Source organism: Cystoisospora suis (assembly GCF_002600585.1).
Source record: "Cystoisospora suis strain Wien I chromosome Unknown contig_472, whole genome shotgun sequence".
Lineage (NCBI taxonomy): Eukaryota > Apicomplexa > Conoidasida > Eucoccidiorida > Sarcocystidae > Cystoisospora > Cystoisospora suis.
The window spans coordinates 104109-117917 of NW_027153273.1; the positions used below are offsets into that span (position 1 = coordinate 104109).

A 13809-nucleotide genomic window follows, 5' to 3' on the forward strand; every position below is an offset into this window, starting at 1 on the left:
ACCCGTCACGATAGAGCCAACTGCCCACCAGGGCAGACACTCGAAGCGAATCAAGCCTTCTGGTGCACATACACACGAACCAAGACGGGAGACCAAGTGCGCCATGAGAAAATCGACACTTCAAGTGTACACAGACCTAAGTTGAGTCAGGCCCCACGCTGTACATATTGTCACCATACCGTCCCGTGCCTTGAGATGTACATGCACTATAACCCAACATCAAGGTTGCAGTCTAACAAACGCCCCACTCGACTCAAGGCTCCAGGTCCGTACAGCCCCCAATCGGATCTGGCGTTTGCGTTTCTCTACTCTTCAACCTGATCACCGAATCAAAATTTCATGTGTACCCGCACCCCGACCTATCAAGCGTGAGGGCGCCCATACACTGCAGAGGGAGGGAGCTGCATGTACGTTTTTGCCTACATCTAATCTCTCCTGGTGTAATCTACATCTCTGAGATTTCTTGACCAATTTGTATCTCTGAATGTCTCCACTAATGTTGTTATGCACGTGCAGCCTGTACGAATATTGCCTCCGTTGAATGAACTTTTCCTCCTCTTACGAAAAGTAGGACTCCCGTTTCTCGTGTGCTTTTTCACTTCTCTCCTACCGTCCAGCATCTTCTCGAATTCCTTCTCCTTCTTCCTCTGTAGTTCCACAAGGCGGATACGCTCGTTATGAACTTGCCCTATCAAGCTGTCGAGTGCGGACTTTCTCGGAGTGTTTCGCTCCTCCCCTTGCTTCGTAGAGACCCTTGGAAAGGGAAGTGAAAAGCTGTAGACTTTCGTCTTGAGTAAAACGTGAGTCCTTTCAGTTAGCGCGCTTTCTCTGTCTATACACTGCAGGCAATCCAGGAAGAGTGTGGCCCTCCCCGCCTTCTCTGAACTCGAAATGACGAACTCTTTTCTCGTCACGGTGAGAGTGATCATCTTGAGAATTCTCTTTCCCTTCTGTTCGATTTCTCTCGTATTTCTGCTTCATCTCAGGGGAGCAAAAGAACCCTCTTACTCTAAATAGAATCAATCTCGCGCATTATCTAGACTCTCGTGGAGACTTTCCCCGGTTCCATCCATTTTGTCACCATGATGTTTCTGCCCCTTCACCTCTCTCTGTGTCTTTCCTACTGTATCGTCCTTGTTCCATTCTCCTTTATCTGCCTTTCTCCCTTCAGGTCTCACGTTCTTGCGTTTGCGAGTAGACTCCGCAGACAAAGATTCTTTCCTTCGTCTCGCATCGTTCTCTCTCTCTCTTCGTCTTCACTAGCTTCTTCTGTATTCGCGCCCAGAAGGAGGGAAACGCCATCACCCCTCCAAAAGGCCACGGCTGCCGGTGAGCCGTCGTACCAACTCATCTACCGCTGAAAGCAGAAGAAGGAAAGAAGCAAGGTGATCATCTTCAACGAAAGGAACGCTGAAACGCGATGGTCTTATGTTTTCCATTTCCTCTTCTTGAGAGGTTCTCTTGCTTCTCCGCTTCTTCTTCGCTCTCCTTTCCTTCTGTCTGTCTTAGCGGGATGACTCAAAGGAGGACGTCTCCTCTTGCCGCATGTCTTCATCCTTCGGCGGGAGAGAGGGAGGGAGTCGTTGCTGTTCCCTGACGAGTTTTCTTTCTTTCCGTAGAAGGCTTGTCAGCAGTCTTGCCTGACTTCTCAAAAGCGAGAGAAAGAGAAGAGCTTCTCTGTATTAGGACTCAGCCATTACCGAAGGAATGCGTTTCACTCGATTTCGCAGGGAAGAGTGTTGTCTGTCTGTCCACCGTCTTTGTGGAAGTGCATGCAGTAACTGAATGGTTGCTGCTTCAAGAAGTGTCGTTGTGTAGAGAAGGTGTATGGATGATCACGATGAGCTCTCTCACCTCAGCTCCTCTTTCCCGTCTATTCTTTCACACACTTTCTTCACCGATTTTTACGACTCAAGTGTGAAGATTGTTAATTATAACTTCCCTGTCTACGTGTTTCTCCTAGGGTGTCACCTATCTTTCTTTTTTCTCTCCCTGAGACAAATCAAGTCGATTCGACCGCTCGCCGTCGATTGTTTCTGAAAGGAAAGTCCAACATACCTGTCTTTCTTCTTTTTCTTTTCTTCTTCTTTTACCGCCAGTCTCAAGCTCTCTTCCTCTCCTCTGACGGGAGCTAAGGTGCATCTGCAGTTTTTCTCGCCCTCCGAAACAAGTCTCTTCTTACTCGACTTGTGAACCTTCTCTCATCATTTTACGGACCTTCATCTCTCCTGTTCGTCTGTTCTCTTCTCTGCTTCTTAGGCATAGAGCGTGACAGGGACGTGCGAGAGAGAGAGATGAGTGTGATACTCCTGACCTCTCCATAACCGTGTCCATACACCTCTTTTCAACAAGAGAAGGAAGAAAGAAGATGTCAACCCTCTCATAAAAGACAGGATTTTGCTCTCCCCCGTGAGTTCTTCTCTGGTGACCTCTCTCTTGTCTCCATGACTACAGGCAAGATGTTTTTCTTCTTGAAGAAGCTAGGGTGTCTCGGGCATTCATGAGGAAAAAGAAGAAGAAACATATGAAGAAGAAGACATAGAGATCGAGATCGATTGCTTTTCTTTCGTAGGGTGGAAAGGGGGCGGATGCCTATGATAACGTTGGCTTCGACCGGTATGAGTCGCCTCACCTTCACCAGGCTTTTTTCCTTCTCTCTTGTCCCTTCTTGAGGAGAGACGAGGAAGTCTTTCTCTTTTTCTACACCTTTTCTCCTACAAGAGAAGAAAGAATGTTTTTCTCTACCAAGAAGCAGAAGTCTGAAAAGAAGAGAAAAGAAGAGAAAGCCGACGAAAAAGAAGAACACCAAGAGAAACCTCGCAGGATCCCCGCTCTGCGTTCATCACTCCCTATAGGGCCTTCTAAGAAACGTTTATCTCTCTCTCCTTCTTCTTCTTCTTCTCCCTCTCCTCGTCGTTCTCTCTCTCCCGTCGTAACGCGACCTTCTTTCTCTTCTTCTTTAAGCAAGAAGGAACATCAACGGAAAAGTCAGTCAAAGAAACTCTGGGAGAGAAGAACAAGGAAGATCGCTTCTTCTTCTTCTTACTCTTCGCCTTCTTACAGCAGTAGGGACAGTAGTGACGAGTCTTCTCCGCCGTTTCAGAAGAAGATCTCCAGGCCTCCCCAGCCTTCTTCTCCTGTCTTCATCGATCTATGTGAAGAGGAAGAAGTAGAAGAAGTCGAAGAAAGGGAGAACAAGAGAGAGGGGGAAAGAAACAAAGACCGAGAGACACAAGCACCTGGAGATTTTTCTGAAAGAAAAAGAAAGAAGACCGAAGAGACATCTCATGATGAAAGGCATGAAACAGATGGAGAAGATCATCTTCAAAATGGCTCTTCTTTCTCCTTTCATGGGAGCTCTTCTTCTCTATCTCATCGACAGCAAGAAGAAGACGAACTCACCTCTCTTCCCTCACAGAAGAAAAGAGCCATTCAAACCTCTTCTGTTGGCTCTTCTTCTCTCCTTTCTTCTTCTTCTCTTCCGTCTTCTTTTCTGTTTCCAGCTTATGCACCTTCTCTTAGACCATCTTCGGAAAGCTCGCTATTGTCTTCTTCTTTGTCTTCTTTCACGGGGAGCGATCCAGCTTCTCTCTTGACTCTCTCTCAGGCTTCTTCCCAGCCGTCGTCCCTTTCCAGTTCTTCTCTTTTCGCTTCTTCTTCTCGCAAAGATTCGTCTGTCTCCTCGACCATTTCAGGGCTTCTAAGGAATATCTCTCCTCTCAATCACGATGAACCTTATCCTTCTCCTTCTTCTTCTTCTTCTCTTCCTCTCAATTCTTCTTCTGCTTCTCTTCAGCTGTCTGTGCAGAAAGAAGAGGAAGAAGAACAACATGCAGGAGAAGATATGTCAGATGAGAGGAAAAAAGAGAAAGATCAAGGATGGCTGACAATAGGAAAGAGTTTTCATCCTTCTCTCTTACAAGGAGAAGAAGAAGAAGAGAAGAAAGCGAAGAAGAAGAAAAAGAAGAAGGAGGAGAAAAGCAGAAGACAGGATCGAATGGCATCAAGCGCGACTTCCCCTTCGTCTTCTTTCCTCACATCAAAAACACACGGAGAATTTCTCTTGTCGGATCGGACTCTCGGCTTATATTCGGAGTATAAAGGGAAGACAGCTGTACAAGGAGAAACAAGAGGGGGATTCTTCGAGAGTGAAGGAAGAGAGAAGATGTTACGAGGCGATGTGTCTCTTCACAACAGAACAAGAGTGGCAGGAGGAGGAGAAGAAGAAGATACTTCTCTCTTCCATCTTTTGCCTCGAGACTCTGAAGGCTTGAATGAGGTGAGAATGCTGTTAGATCAAGATGAAGAGAAAGTCAAAAGAAGGACAAGAAAGAACGGTTTTTATGAAGAGGAGAAAGAGAAGATTCGACGAGAGCTAGAAGAAGAAGAATTCCACACACATCAAACAAATCAACCCCCTCCTGGCTTTCTTTCTATTTCACCCCCTTCTTCTCCTTCTTCTTCTCCTTCTTCTTCCTCTCGATTGTTTCGGATTGACGACCTCAAGAAACTTCTGGGAGCAGACGATGAAGGAGCCGTCAGAGATTCTTCGTCTTCTTCTTCTCCTCCACTTGAAGTGAAGAAGAGGAAGGAGCGAACGAGCGAAGATCCTGAAGGCTTTGGTCTTTCTTCTTCTCTGGTCGAGGATGAGGTAGATCTTCACGGAATGGAGAAGAGAAGAAGAGGAAGAAGAAGAAGAAAACGGGGTGACCAAGATGAAGAGGAAGAAGAAGAAGAAAAAGAGAAAGAAGATGGAGAAGAAGAAGCCGCGGCGAGAATCTCCTTAAGACTTCTTTCCTTTTCTTTAGTTGACGGGCCTGAAATCGATGGGAAAAGGGAAATCGATTCCTCAGAATCGACAATCCATGTGTCGATGATGAAGAAGAAGGAGAAAGAGCATCGAGAAAGACATAACGAAGAAAAGGGAGTTTTTGAAAAGGGAGAGACAACTCTCACAAGGAAACCCGAGGAAAGAGAGACGACCCGAAGCTCTGAAAAGGGCCTTCCATTCTACACAAGGTACATAAAGCCTTCCTATGCATACATATCTCTCTCTATAAGTACATGTAGACACATCTTTGTCTCTCGCTCTCTTGCACTGTATAGATATGCGTGCAGTCATATGTAAGTATGTATGTATATCTTTGTATCTGTATGTAAGCGTAGGAGATCCGCGGGTGTATACTTCCATCTATACATCCAGGGACGTGTATATGAAGAGGTGTGTGCATATACCGTTGATACAATCGTGCATACGTTTTTGAATGTAAATTTCTAAGTATATCTTTCTTCCTGCTCTTTCTTCTTCGTCTCTGAGAAAGATCTCTTTTCTTCTAAGTTCTTCTTCTTTCTAGAGAAAGGTTTTCTCAAGATGGCGATGAAAATGGAGGGTTTGAGATAGAGAGAGAGAGGGAGAAAGAAAAGGACATATAGATAGATAGGTAGATAGATAGAGAGAGAGAGATAGATAGATAGATAGAGAGACTTGTTGTGGGTTTTCGTCGTCTTCGAATCAAAGAGAATGTCCGAGGTGTCTTTGTTTTGGACTCGTTGAATTTCCCATAGATTTCCCATTCTTCTCATCTGTCTATAGCCACAACAATAGTTTCTTCTTCTAAGAGATCTCGAGAACTGACACTCTCGGTGTCCCGCCGTCTACCTGTCTTTAGTCTATATATCTCTCTATCTATCTACCTGTCTTTAGTCTATATATCTATCTATCTACCTGTCTCTAATCTATCTATCTCTCTATATAAAGACATCTATGTATCTATCTATGGATATCTATGTGCATGTACATGTATGGGTTCATGTATCTTGGTAGAGTGTGTATGAGAGGAGAAGACTTGAGTGTGGTAGTGTGTTCTGTGCATATCTCTCTCGCAATGTCAACTTCTTTTCTTTCTTCTACAGACTCCCTTATATCATTTCAAGCTTTCCTTCTTCTTTTCCTTCATCTTCTTCGATTCTTTCTCATCTTGCTCGGACTACTCAACGTCCTAATAATTTCAAAGCTCTAACGCAGTCTTCTTCTTTTTCACATCCCTCTTATCTCTTTCGTCTTCCGATTCTCCTTCAAGAAGAAGACACTTCTCCTTCTCCAGATCTCAACCCAAATCCTTATACAACAACATCTACACACTCCGACTATAAGCCGAGTCTCCAGCCCGCTTGTCTTTCTCAGAAGAAAACATCTCCCTCAGGCCAAGCAGATGCTTCAACAGGTCTCTCTTCTTCTTCTGTTTCTCGGCAAGAAGGAGAGATCTTCCTCAAGGACAGAAGAGATGAAGAAGAAGATGAGAAAGAAGGAACGGAGGGAGGAGACACCTCCTTGTCTTTCGGGGTCGTCTTTGATATCGATGGTGAAGATGAAACTACAGTGGATTTTCATCGACAGTCGCATGCATCAGGTCAGTCGGTCGCTTCTTCTTCTTCTTTATCAGTTCCAAAGAAGAAATCTCCAAACAGGAAAGAAGACCAGAATGATCTCTCTCTATCTTCTACTTCTTTCTCTTCCTCTCCCAAAACAGATCTCCTCTTCAGTGAGTTGTTTCAAGTCCAGCGATTACAGGATCGACTTCTTCAGAAGTGTCGATTGTCGTCGTATGCTTCCAATCCCGATGCTTGGCTAGCTCTGTCGATTGTCTCTCAATATCTTCTTCCTCTTTTCTCTTCTTCTTCTTCGTCTTCAACCCATTTATCAACTCAACAAGTCTATTCGAAGCAAATCTACTTTCTAGATTGCGCGCGACGTGCTCTTAAGACTTGCTCTCTAGATGAAAATCTTCATTTCTTCTTGATCCAAATCTCTCTTTTATCTTCAAGAGAAGAATCGACCTTTATCCATCACCTCTGGCTAGGTGAGCTTTCTATAGCTTTATCTCTCTCTTCCTTCAGAGACAACACCTCACCCTCTCTACCTCTCTCGTCTTCCCATCAAGAAAGAAGTTCTCGAGAGCGAGACATCTCTATCTCTCCTTTCTCTTCTTCTTCTTCTTCTTTTCTTTCTTCTTCTTCTTTCTTGTCTTCTTCACAAGCAAGACTCTGGCTGGAGTATTTTTTCTTTGCATGCGGAGGAGCAGGGGGCATTCACTTTGAAGCCTACACGACAGACTACTCACGTATGCTGACGGCTGATCTAATTGCATTTCTCTCCAGAGAAGAGAAAGATGAAAGAACCCTTCCAAGGACAGCTCCAGAGTTGATCCAGAAGACACAAGACAATGCGATCTTTCAGCAAGGAGAGAAAGGAAAGATGAGGAAGGATGAGAAGGCCGAGAATGAAGAGAGGAGGAAGAAGAATAGAAGAGACACACATGCAGTTGTGGTTCAAAGGATGATCGACGAGAGAGAAAAGAAAGAGAAAGAGATGAATCTTTTCTTCATTGGCCTTGAACTATGTATAGAAGGAATGACTTCGTGTGAAAGATTAGCAGGTCACCAAGAGTTCGTTACAGCTTTCATACAAGCTCTTCTTCATATTTATCTCTACGGAGCGTCTCTTGGGGCATCTCCTGAAAGAAAATCTCTCGCTTTACAGCAGCTACAGGTTCGCTCGCTCTTGTCATCTGAAACCTCTAGAGATGTATTATGGAAGATGTGTATAGCAAGACATAAGTATGCATCAACACGTATATCTATATAGATCCAGTATCTGTTTGCATCTTTGGAGAGAAAGGGACTTTCACCTGCGTTTGTAGTTGTACATGGATCTGTATCTCTCTCTTCTCTCTCTTTCTATGTGTATGGGTAGAGGGGATGGTCCTCTACATGTCTATTTCTCCTCGTAGAGAGAGAACGAGACTGAAGTAGTTAAGTAGTCTAGTAGGGTGCTCATATGTATGTCTATATAGATAGAGGTCTACAGATGTACACAAAGACAAGTTGCTGCTTCGACGGAACTGTCTAAGTAAGTAAACGCATCGTGTCCATAGCTATCTCTATCTGTCTTCAGTCTATCTATCTGTCTACCCTTTTGTAACCTATCTTCAGTCTATGTATCTATCTTTAATCTTTCTTTCATCCATCTATCTACCTATCTTTAATCCATCTATCTAGATGCGAATGGATGAGGACGTGGCTGTGAAGATGAAGAGAAAGAGTCTAGTCTGTTCGGTGAATTAGCTCCTATAGATTGATGCTTCCCTTCCTACAGCTGTGTATTTTATCTTCTCTCTAGACGGGTTGTTTCTTCTACTCATATATCACACTATAAGCTCACTGTCTCTCGTTCTTTTCGACATCCCCCCCTCCACCCTTGTAGATACATACATACGTTAAAGACACAGAGATACACGCACTCATAGGTAGAGATAAATAGATAAATAGATCAAAGATAGATAGGTTAGAGGTAATGAATTAAAGATAGATAGATGGGAAGAAGTAGAGAGAGAGTGTTCAAGATACTATGGATAGGATGTGTACGAGTTTTCATACCCGCATCTCGAATCGAGGGAGAGTTCATAGTGTGCAGAGTTCTCTAGTATATACGATACCTCTATCTTCTGCTACTTCTCCCCCCTCTCCAATCATGTAGCGTGGCTGTTCTCTCTCACTCTTTCTGTCTTTCTTTGTGTTTTCTTCTTGTGTTTTAGCAAGCGAATGAGTTGTCGACAGAGGAAGGCAAGGGCTTCCTAGAGTTCGGGGATCTCTTTGCAGGATGTCTTCTTTCTTCCACCTATGACATCATCTCTCTTTCGACCTCCTCACCATCTAGGGTGGGGGGGGAGAATAAGAGTTGCTCCTTGTTCTCCCCCCTCCCCGCCCCTCCACTAGGTGAGGAAGGAGGAGAAGAAGAAGATACGGCTGCTGCTGCTGCTGAGGCTGAGAAGAGAAGGAGAAAAAGAAGAAATGCATTCCTACGTGTCTGTGAAGGTGTCGATGAATCGATAAGAAAAAGACAGCAGAAGAGAAGGCAAAGCTTGTTCGGGAAGCGGGGAGATCTACAAGATAGAAAGAAAGAGAATAAGGAGATGCCCTCTTTCCAGGAGAAGGAGAAGAAATCCTCTCTCGTAAACTCGTTGGGCTCTAGGGAGCAGGGACGCCGTCTCTCTTCTTTTCTTATTAGTCTTTTGAGTCGTACCTCTTCTTCTTCATTATCGTCTTCATCTCCTTCAGATGGATGTTTCGATCTAGACTTCTTCTCTCCTTTCTATCGCCTCTTTGAGTGGTATCTCGCGTGTGAACGTGCAGCGGAATCTCTATCTTGGCGTCGATTCTCACCTTCTTCTTCTTTTTCTGTTTTCCAAGGAGAAGAAGAAGAGGAAGAAGAAGAAGATAAGAAGACAGACTTCCAAAGGACGGGTCTATCTTCTCATGCTTCTCTTCAACAGGAACATGGACGGACAAAAGAGAGAAGAAATCCGACGGGGGATTCTCCCTCAGAGCTTCTCCTAGAGATCTGTCTCAACTTCCCAGGCGTTTCTTGTAGCCGAGAAACACAGGGAGAAGACTCGGGAGAACAAGAAGAGGAGAAAAGAAAGATGAAGATCGATTCTCTCTCTATCCCGTCCCAGCAGAATAGGAGAGAACAAGAGAATCGAAGCAAAGAAGCAGAAGATAGAAGAAGAGAAGAATGGGGTCTTTCCATAGAAAGATGGTATAAAGAAGAGACTGACATGTTTGAGAAGTATAAAGTACGTGAGATCTTATTGAGATGTCTCGATTGTCTCCGAGCTCCTACTATACATCGATACTGCTCGAATCACCCCAGAGCTATACGCTTGACGGAAGAATCGCTCGACGAAGAACTTTTCCTCACTTTGGCTGCCCTTCAGTCTCTCTCGCAATCCCGTTTCTCTCCACCGTCTCATCGAGATTTCCTTACACCTTCTTCTTCTTCTTCTTTCTCTTCAGTCCAGTTCTCTTCCTCATCCTTCATCGATTCTATCTTTTCTTCTTCTTCTTCTTCTTCTCTCTCGAAGACAGAGATAGGGAGCTGTGGAGTTCTGTTTTCTTCTTGGTGGCCCGATATCACTTTACAGGGAGAAGAAGAAGAGGAAGAAGAAGAAGGTTTGGGAGAAAGACTCTCTTCTTCTTCTCTCTTTTCTACATGGAAGTTCATAGAAGAAAAACTCTCCCAGCACATTCGTCAGGGGAAGCTCAATAAAAGAAGAAGGTTGAATGATCTATCGGAACTGTCTCCTGATGATCGGCTTATATTCGAAGAAGAAGAAAGTCAGCAGAAGCCAGAGAAGAAGAGGCAGGAGGAACCCGAAGAGAAGAAGGGTTCTACAGAGACTTTCGACATGTTAGGAGATACCTTTACACGTACTGACCATCTCAGTCTTCTTATCTCTCAGGTGAGGATCTTCTCTTCTCTTCAAGCTATAAAGACAGACAGATAGATAGACACAGAGACACTCTTCTTGAAGAAGATTCTTCTTTACTCGTTTTGGGCGTGGAAGGGGATACTCCGTTCTCTTCTCCTTCGTCTTCTGACTCGCTTTACGACTTCTCACTCTTTCTCTTTCGGTCTTACTTCTTTACCTCGCGCTCTTCTATCTTCTTTATCTGTCTTCCGTCTTCTGCATGTTTCCGCTCTCGTGGTCCTGGCTGAACGTGTAGAAGAAGAAGATACACAAAAAATAAGCTTTAGGAAGCAGTCTTTGATACATTGCATGAAGGTCTCTGAGAGGTTACCAGCATCAGTACACAAACCACTCCACAGACCGACAAGAGAGAGAGAGCAAGTCGCACATCCACCACCTATCTCTCTTGAATCTATCTATCTGCCTCTAATATACCTATCTGTCTTTAATCTATCTATCCATCTATCTATCTATCTATCTTTAATCTATCTCTATCTATCTATCTATCTATCTTTAATCTATCTATCTATCTATCTATCTTTGATCTATCTATCTATCTTTAATCTATCTATCTCTAATCTATCTATCTATCTTTGATCTATCTATCTATCTATCTCTGATCTATCTATCTTTGATCTATCTATCTATCTATCATTAGCCTACCGGTGGTCTGTGTGTTTCTGTCATCTACGTCTCTACAGATGACGTAAGCAGACAGACTGAAGTTCCGTAGACTGTGAACTTGGCATAGCGAACTGTTGACATAGAGACGCGCAAAGAAAGAGGAGAATCGTCTTCTTGCAAGCGCCGTAAAAGCAGTTTCCAGCTCCCTATGCATTTCAGGTGTACGTACACCTCAATGTTGCTTTGGGGGCTGCTACTCTATTATTCTCCTTCCTCGATTGCTCGCGTTGCTCCTTTTTCAGGCTCTTTTGTGTCTTCCTTCTGATGTATTCGATCCTCCGCTTTATCTTCTTCTTTCGTATTCTCTTCTCTCCCTCTGTCGTGTACACAAGTAAGCTAAAGACAGTTCTTTCTCTTTCATCTTCTTTTCTTCTGTGTATGATCTTTCTTTCTTTCTTTCTTGCGCTTTAGACATTTATCAGTGGCATCGGTGTATATACAGAGCCGTATGGAGAGGATAAGAGTCTTCTTCGAAGATAGAGAGAGAGGTTTCTTCTTCTCTCTCTTCTATGTCTCTCCCGACTATTCGCATCATGGTCCTTATAGCTTCCATATATGTGTATGTACATACATAAATGGCATGTGTGTACAAGAAGAGAGTTTGATACGTGTGAATTTTCTTTGTATAGAGACTAACTAAACGTGTATCATTCGATCCATCCCATCTACCACTCATGAAGAAGTTTCGAGGTGCACCCTCTCTCCCTCCTCCTGAGCTTGAGGTGTACATACACCTCATCACGCCTGTTTGTCTGGTACTGTTTCTACAGTAATACCCATATGTAGTTTTCTACGTAATGATTCTTACCTCAGTCGGAAGAAGCTTCTCGTTCTTTGGTCTCTTTTTCTTTCTTCTTTTTCTTCCTCTTTTTCTTTCTCCTCTTGGAGGCCATCCCAGTGACATTTCGACCCTCTGTCTTTTCCTCATTTTCTGTTACAAGTCCTCTCGATGTCTCTGTCGTCTCCAGATCTTTCTTTCTTTCTTTCTTTCTTAGTTTTCTACTCTTCCCTCGGTGTCGTTTTCTTTCTCTTTCGATGACGTCTCTTCTTTTCAATCAGACGTTGGAAGTCTTTCTAGTTTCTCGCCATCTGTCTCTTGCGTGTTCATAACAGAGTGAGTAGAGGAATCCTGAAGGTCTTCGAATCTTCGCCTGCTCTCTGGCTAGCTTATGCCTCTTCTCTCTACAACGGCGTCTTTCGCCTAAGACTTTCTTCTTCTTCTTCTTTCTCATCTGGAGAATCTGTCTCTAGCCCTGTAGGGAGGGGCAGTGAGGAGGAGATGAAGAAGAAGGAAGAAGAAACAAGAAGAAATGTGGATAGGATGGAGTTACAGAGAGAAGATGACGGGAGAGAGGAAGAGAGAGAAGAGAAGATCTCCGAAAAAGAAGAAGAAGAGAAGTCGAAGAAGAAGAAAGCGAAGGAGAAGAAGAAGAGTGAAGACAAGAAAGGGGATGAAAGACCTTGGAGAAAGAGCCAAGATGTGTTACATTCTGCAAGGAAAGTCATGTTAACTTGTTCGACGGCATTCTCTCATTCTCTTCCTCTAGCAGCCTCATGGTGTCACCTTGAAACTCTTCTTCCTTCTCCGTCTTCTACTCTTTCTTGTCTTCTCTCTCGCCCTCTCTCCGATTCCTCATCTTCTCCGTCATCTTTCGCTTACGATTCTCCCTCCTTATCTTCTTCTATTGTCTCCTCGCCTTCCCTCTCTCCTCAGCAGGTCCTGTGGCTATCCGAGCTAAGCACCACGCAATCCTCTCCCTTTCTTAAACACACAAGTCTAGGAAGTCTCTCCTGGATGTATCGGTATCTTTCGTCTTCTTCTTTCTCTTCAGCTTTCTCTCATGATAAGAGCGAAGAGACGAGAAGAAAAGCTCTTTGTCCTCTACCTTGTCTTGTTCCATGGCAAGGACAGGGGGTGTCTCTCTGGTCTGTAGAGATTGCATGCTGTGCGGCTGAAGAGAATTTCGAGTCTCTCCATCCTCGCCTTCTTCTTTCCCGTGAAGAAACGCTTGAAAGAGAACAGAAGCAGAAACAGAAAGAGAAGAAAAATGAAGAAGGAGAAGAACAAGAGATGCATGGGAGAAGAGGAGGAGGAGGAGAAAGACGAAAGAAAGAAGCGGGGACGACGCGCGGGGGAGAAGAAGATTCTCCGTGTGAAACCCTCAGGATTTCACGTTGTGTGGAAGCTGTACATACACTCGAAAAGAAACTGGAGAAGTTCTTAGAAAGTGAAGAAGATTTTCTTTCATCTCTCTCAAATCGTCATCAGGATGAGGTATGAAGAAGATAGCAGAAAGCGCCGTATCGAATGGTCTCCTCCTCTCTTAAGAGAAAGAGAGAGAGCTTCTTCTTCCTCTTCAGCTTGTCAAACATGTACATATATAGACATAGAGAGAGAGGGAGAGAGAGGGAGAGGTGGATATAGACGCTCCGTTCTATGGTGTAGCAGTAGGCATCGTAATGTTTTGTCTTTTCTTCGTCGAGAGGTTTCGATTTTCTTCTTTCACTTCTTCAATTCATACCTGAGAGAAAGAAAGTCCCTACACTCACACAGCATGCACACGCTACCATCTCACGTGACTCTTGCCTCTAGACCGCGTATATATATATATGTATATATATATATGTATGTAGATCTATGTATCTTAGTCTTTATATAGATACATGTGAAGGTCGATGATATGATCTGTCTCTCTTCTTCAGCAACGAAAAGATACTCGCACGACAGGCAGACAGACAAACGGATTGATAGAGAGATTAAAGAGAGATAGATTAATGAGAGATTGAATATAGATAGATTAAAGATAGATAGATA

The 13809-nt window shown here is 43.9% G+C and overlaps 1 protein-coding gene across 1 annotated transcript; it reads left to right on the forward strand.

Moving 5' to 3' along the window:
* Positions 1-1875: 1875 nt before the first annotated feature.
* Positions 1876-13275, forward strand: CSUI_001184 (uncharacterized protein). The gene is made up of 5 exons (XM_068061390.1): positions 1876-5019; positions 5914-7549; positions 8595-10301; positions 11237-11325; positions 12108-13275. Exon 3 carries the CDS (start codon positions 9656-9658, stop codon positions 10106-10108), a length of 453 nt encoding a protein of 150 aa, XP_067926644.1. The 5' UTR covers positions 1876-5019; positions 5914-7549; positions 8595-9655; the 3' UTR covers positions 10109-10301; positions 11237-11325; positions 12108-13275.
* The last annotated feature ends 534 nt before the right edge of the window (positions 13276-13809 follow it).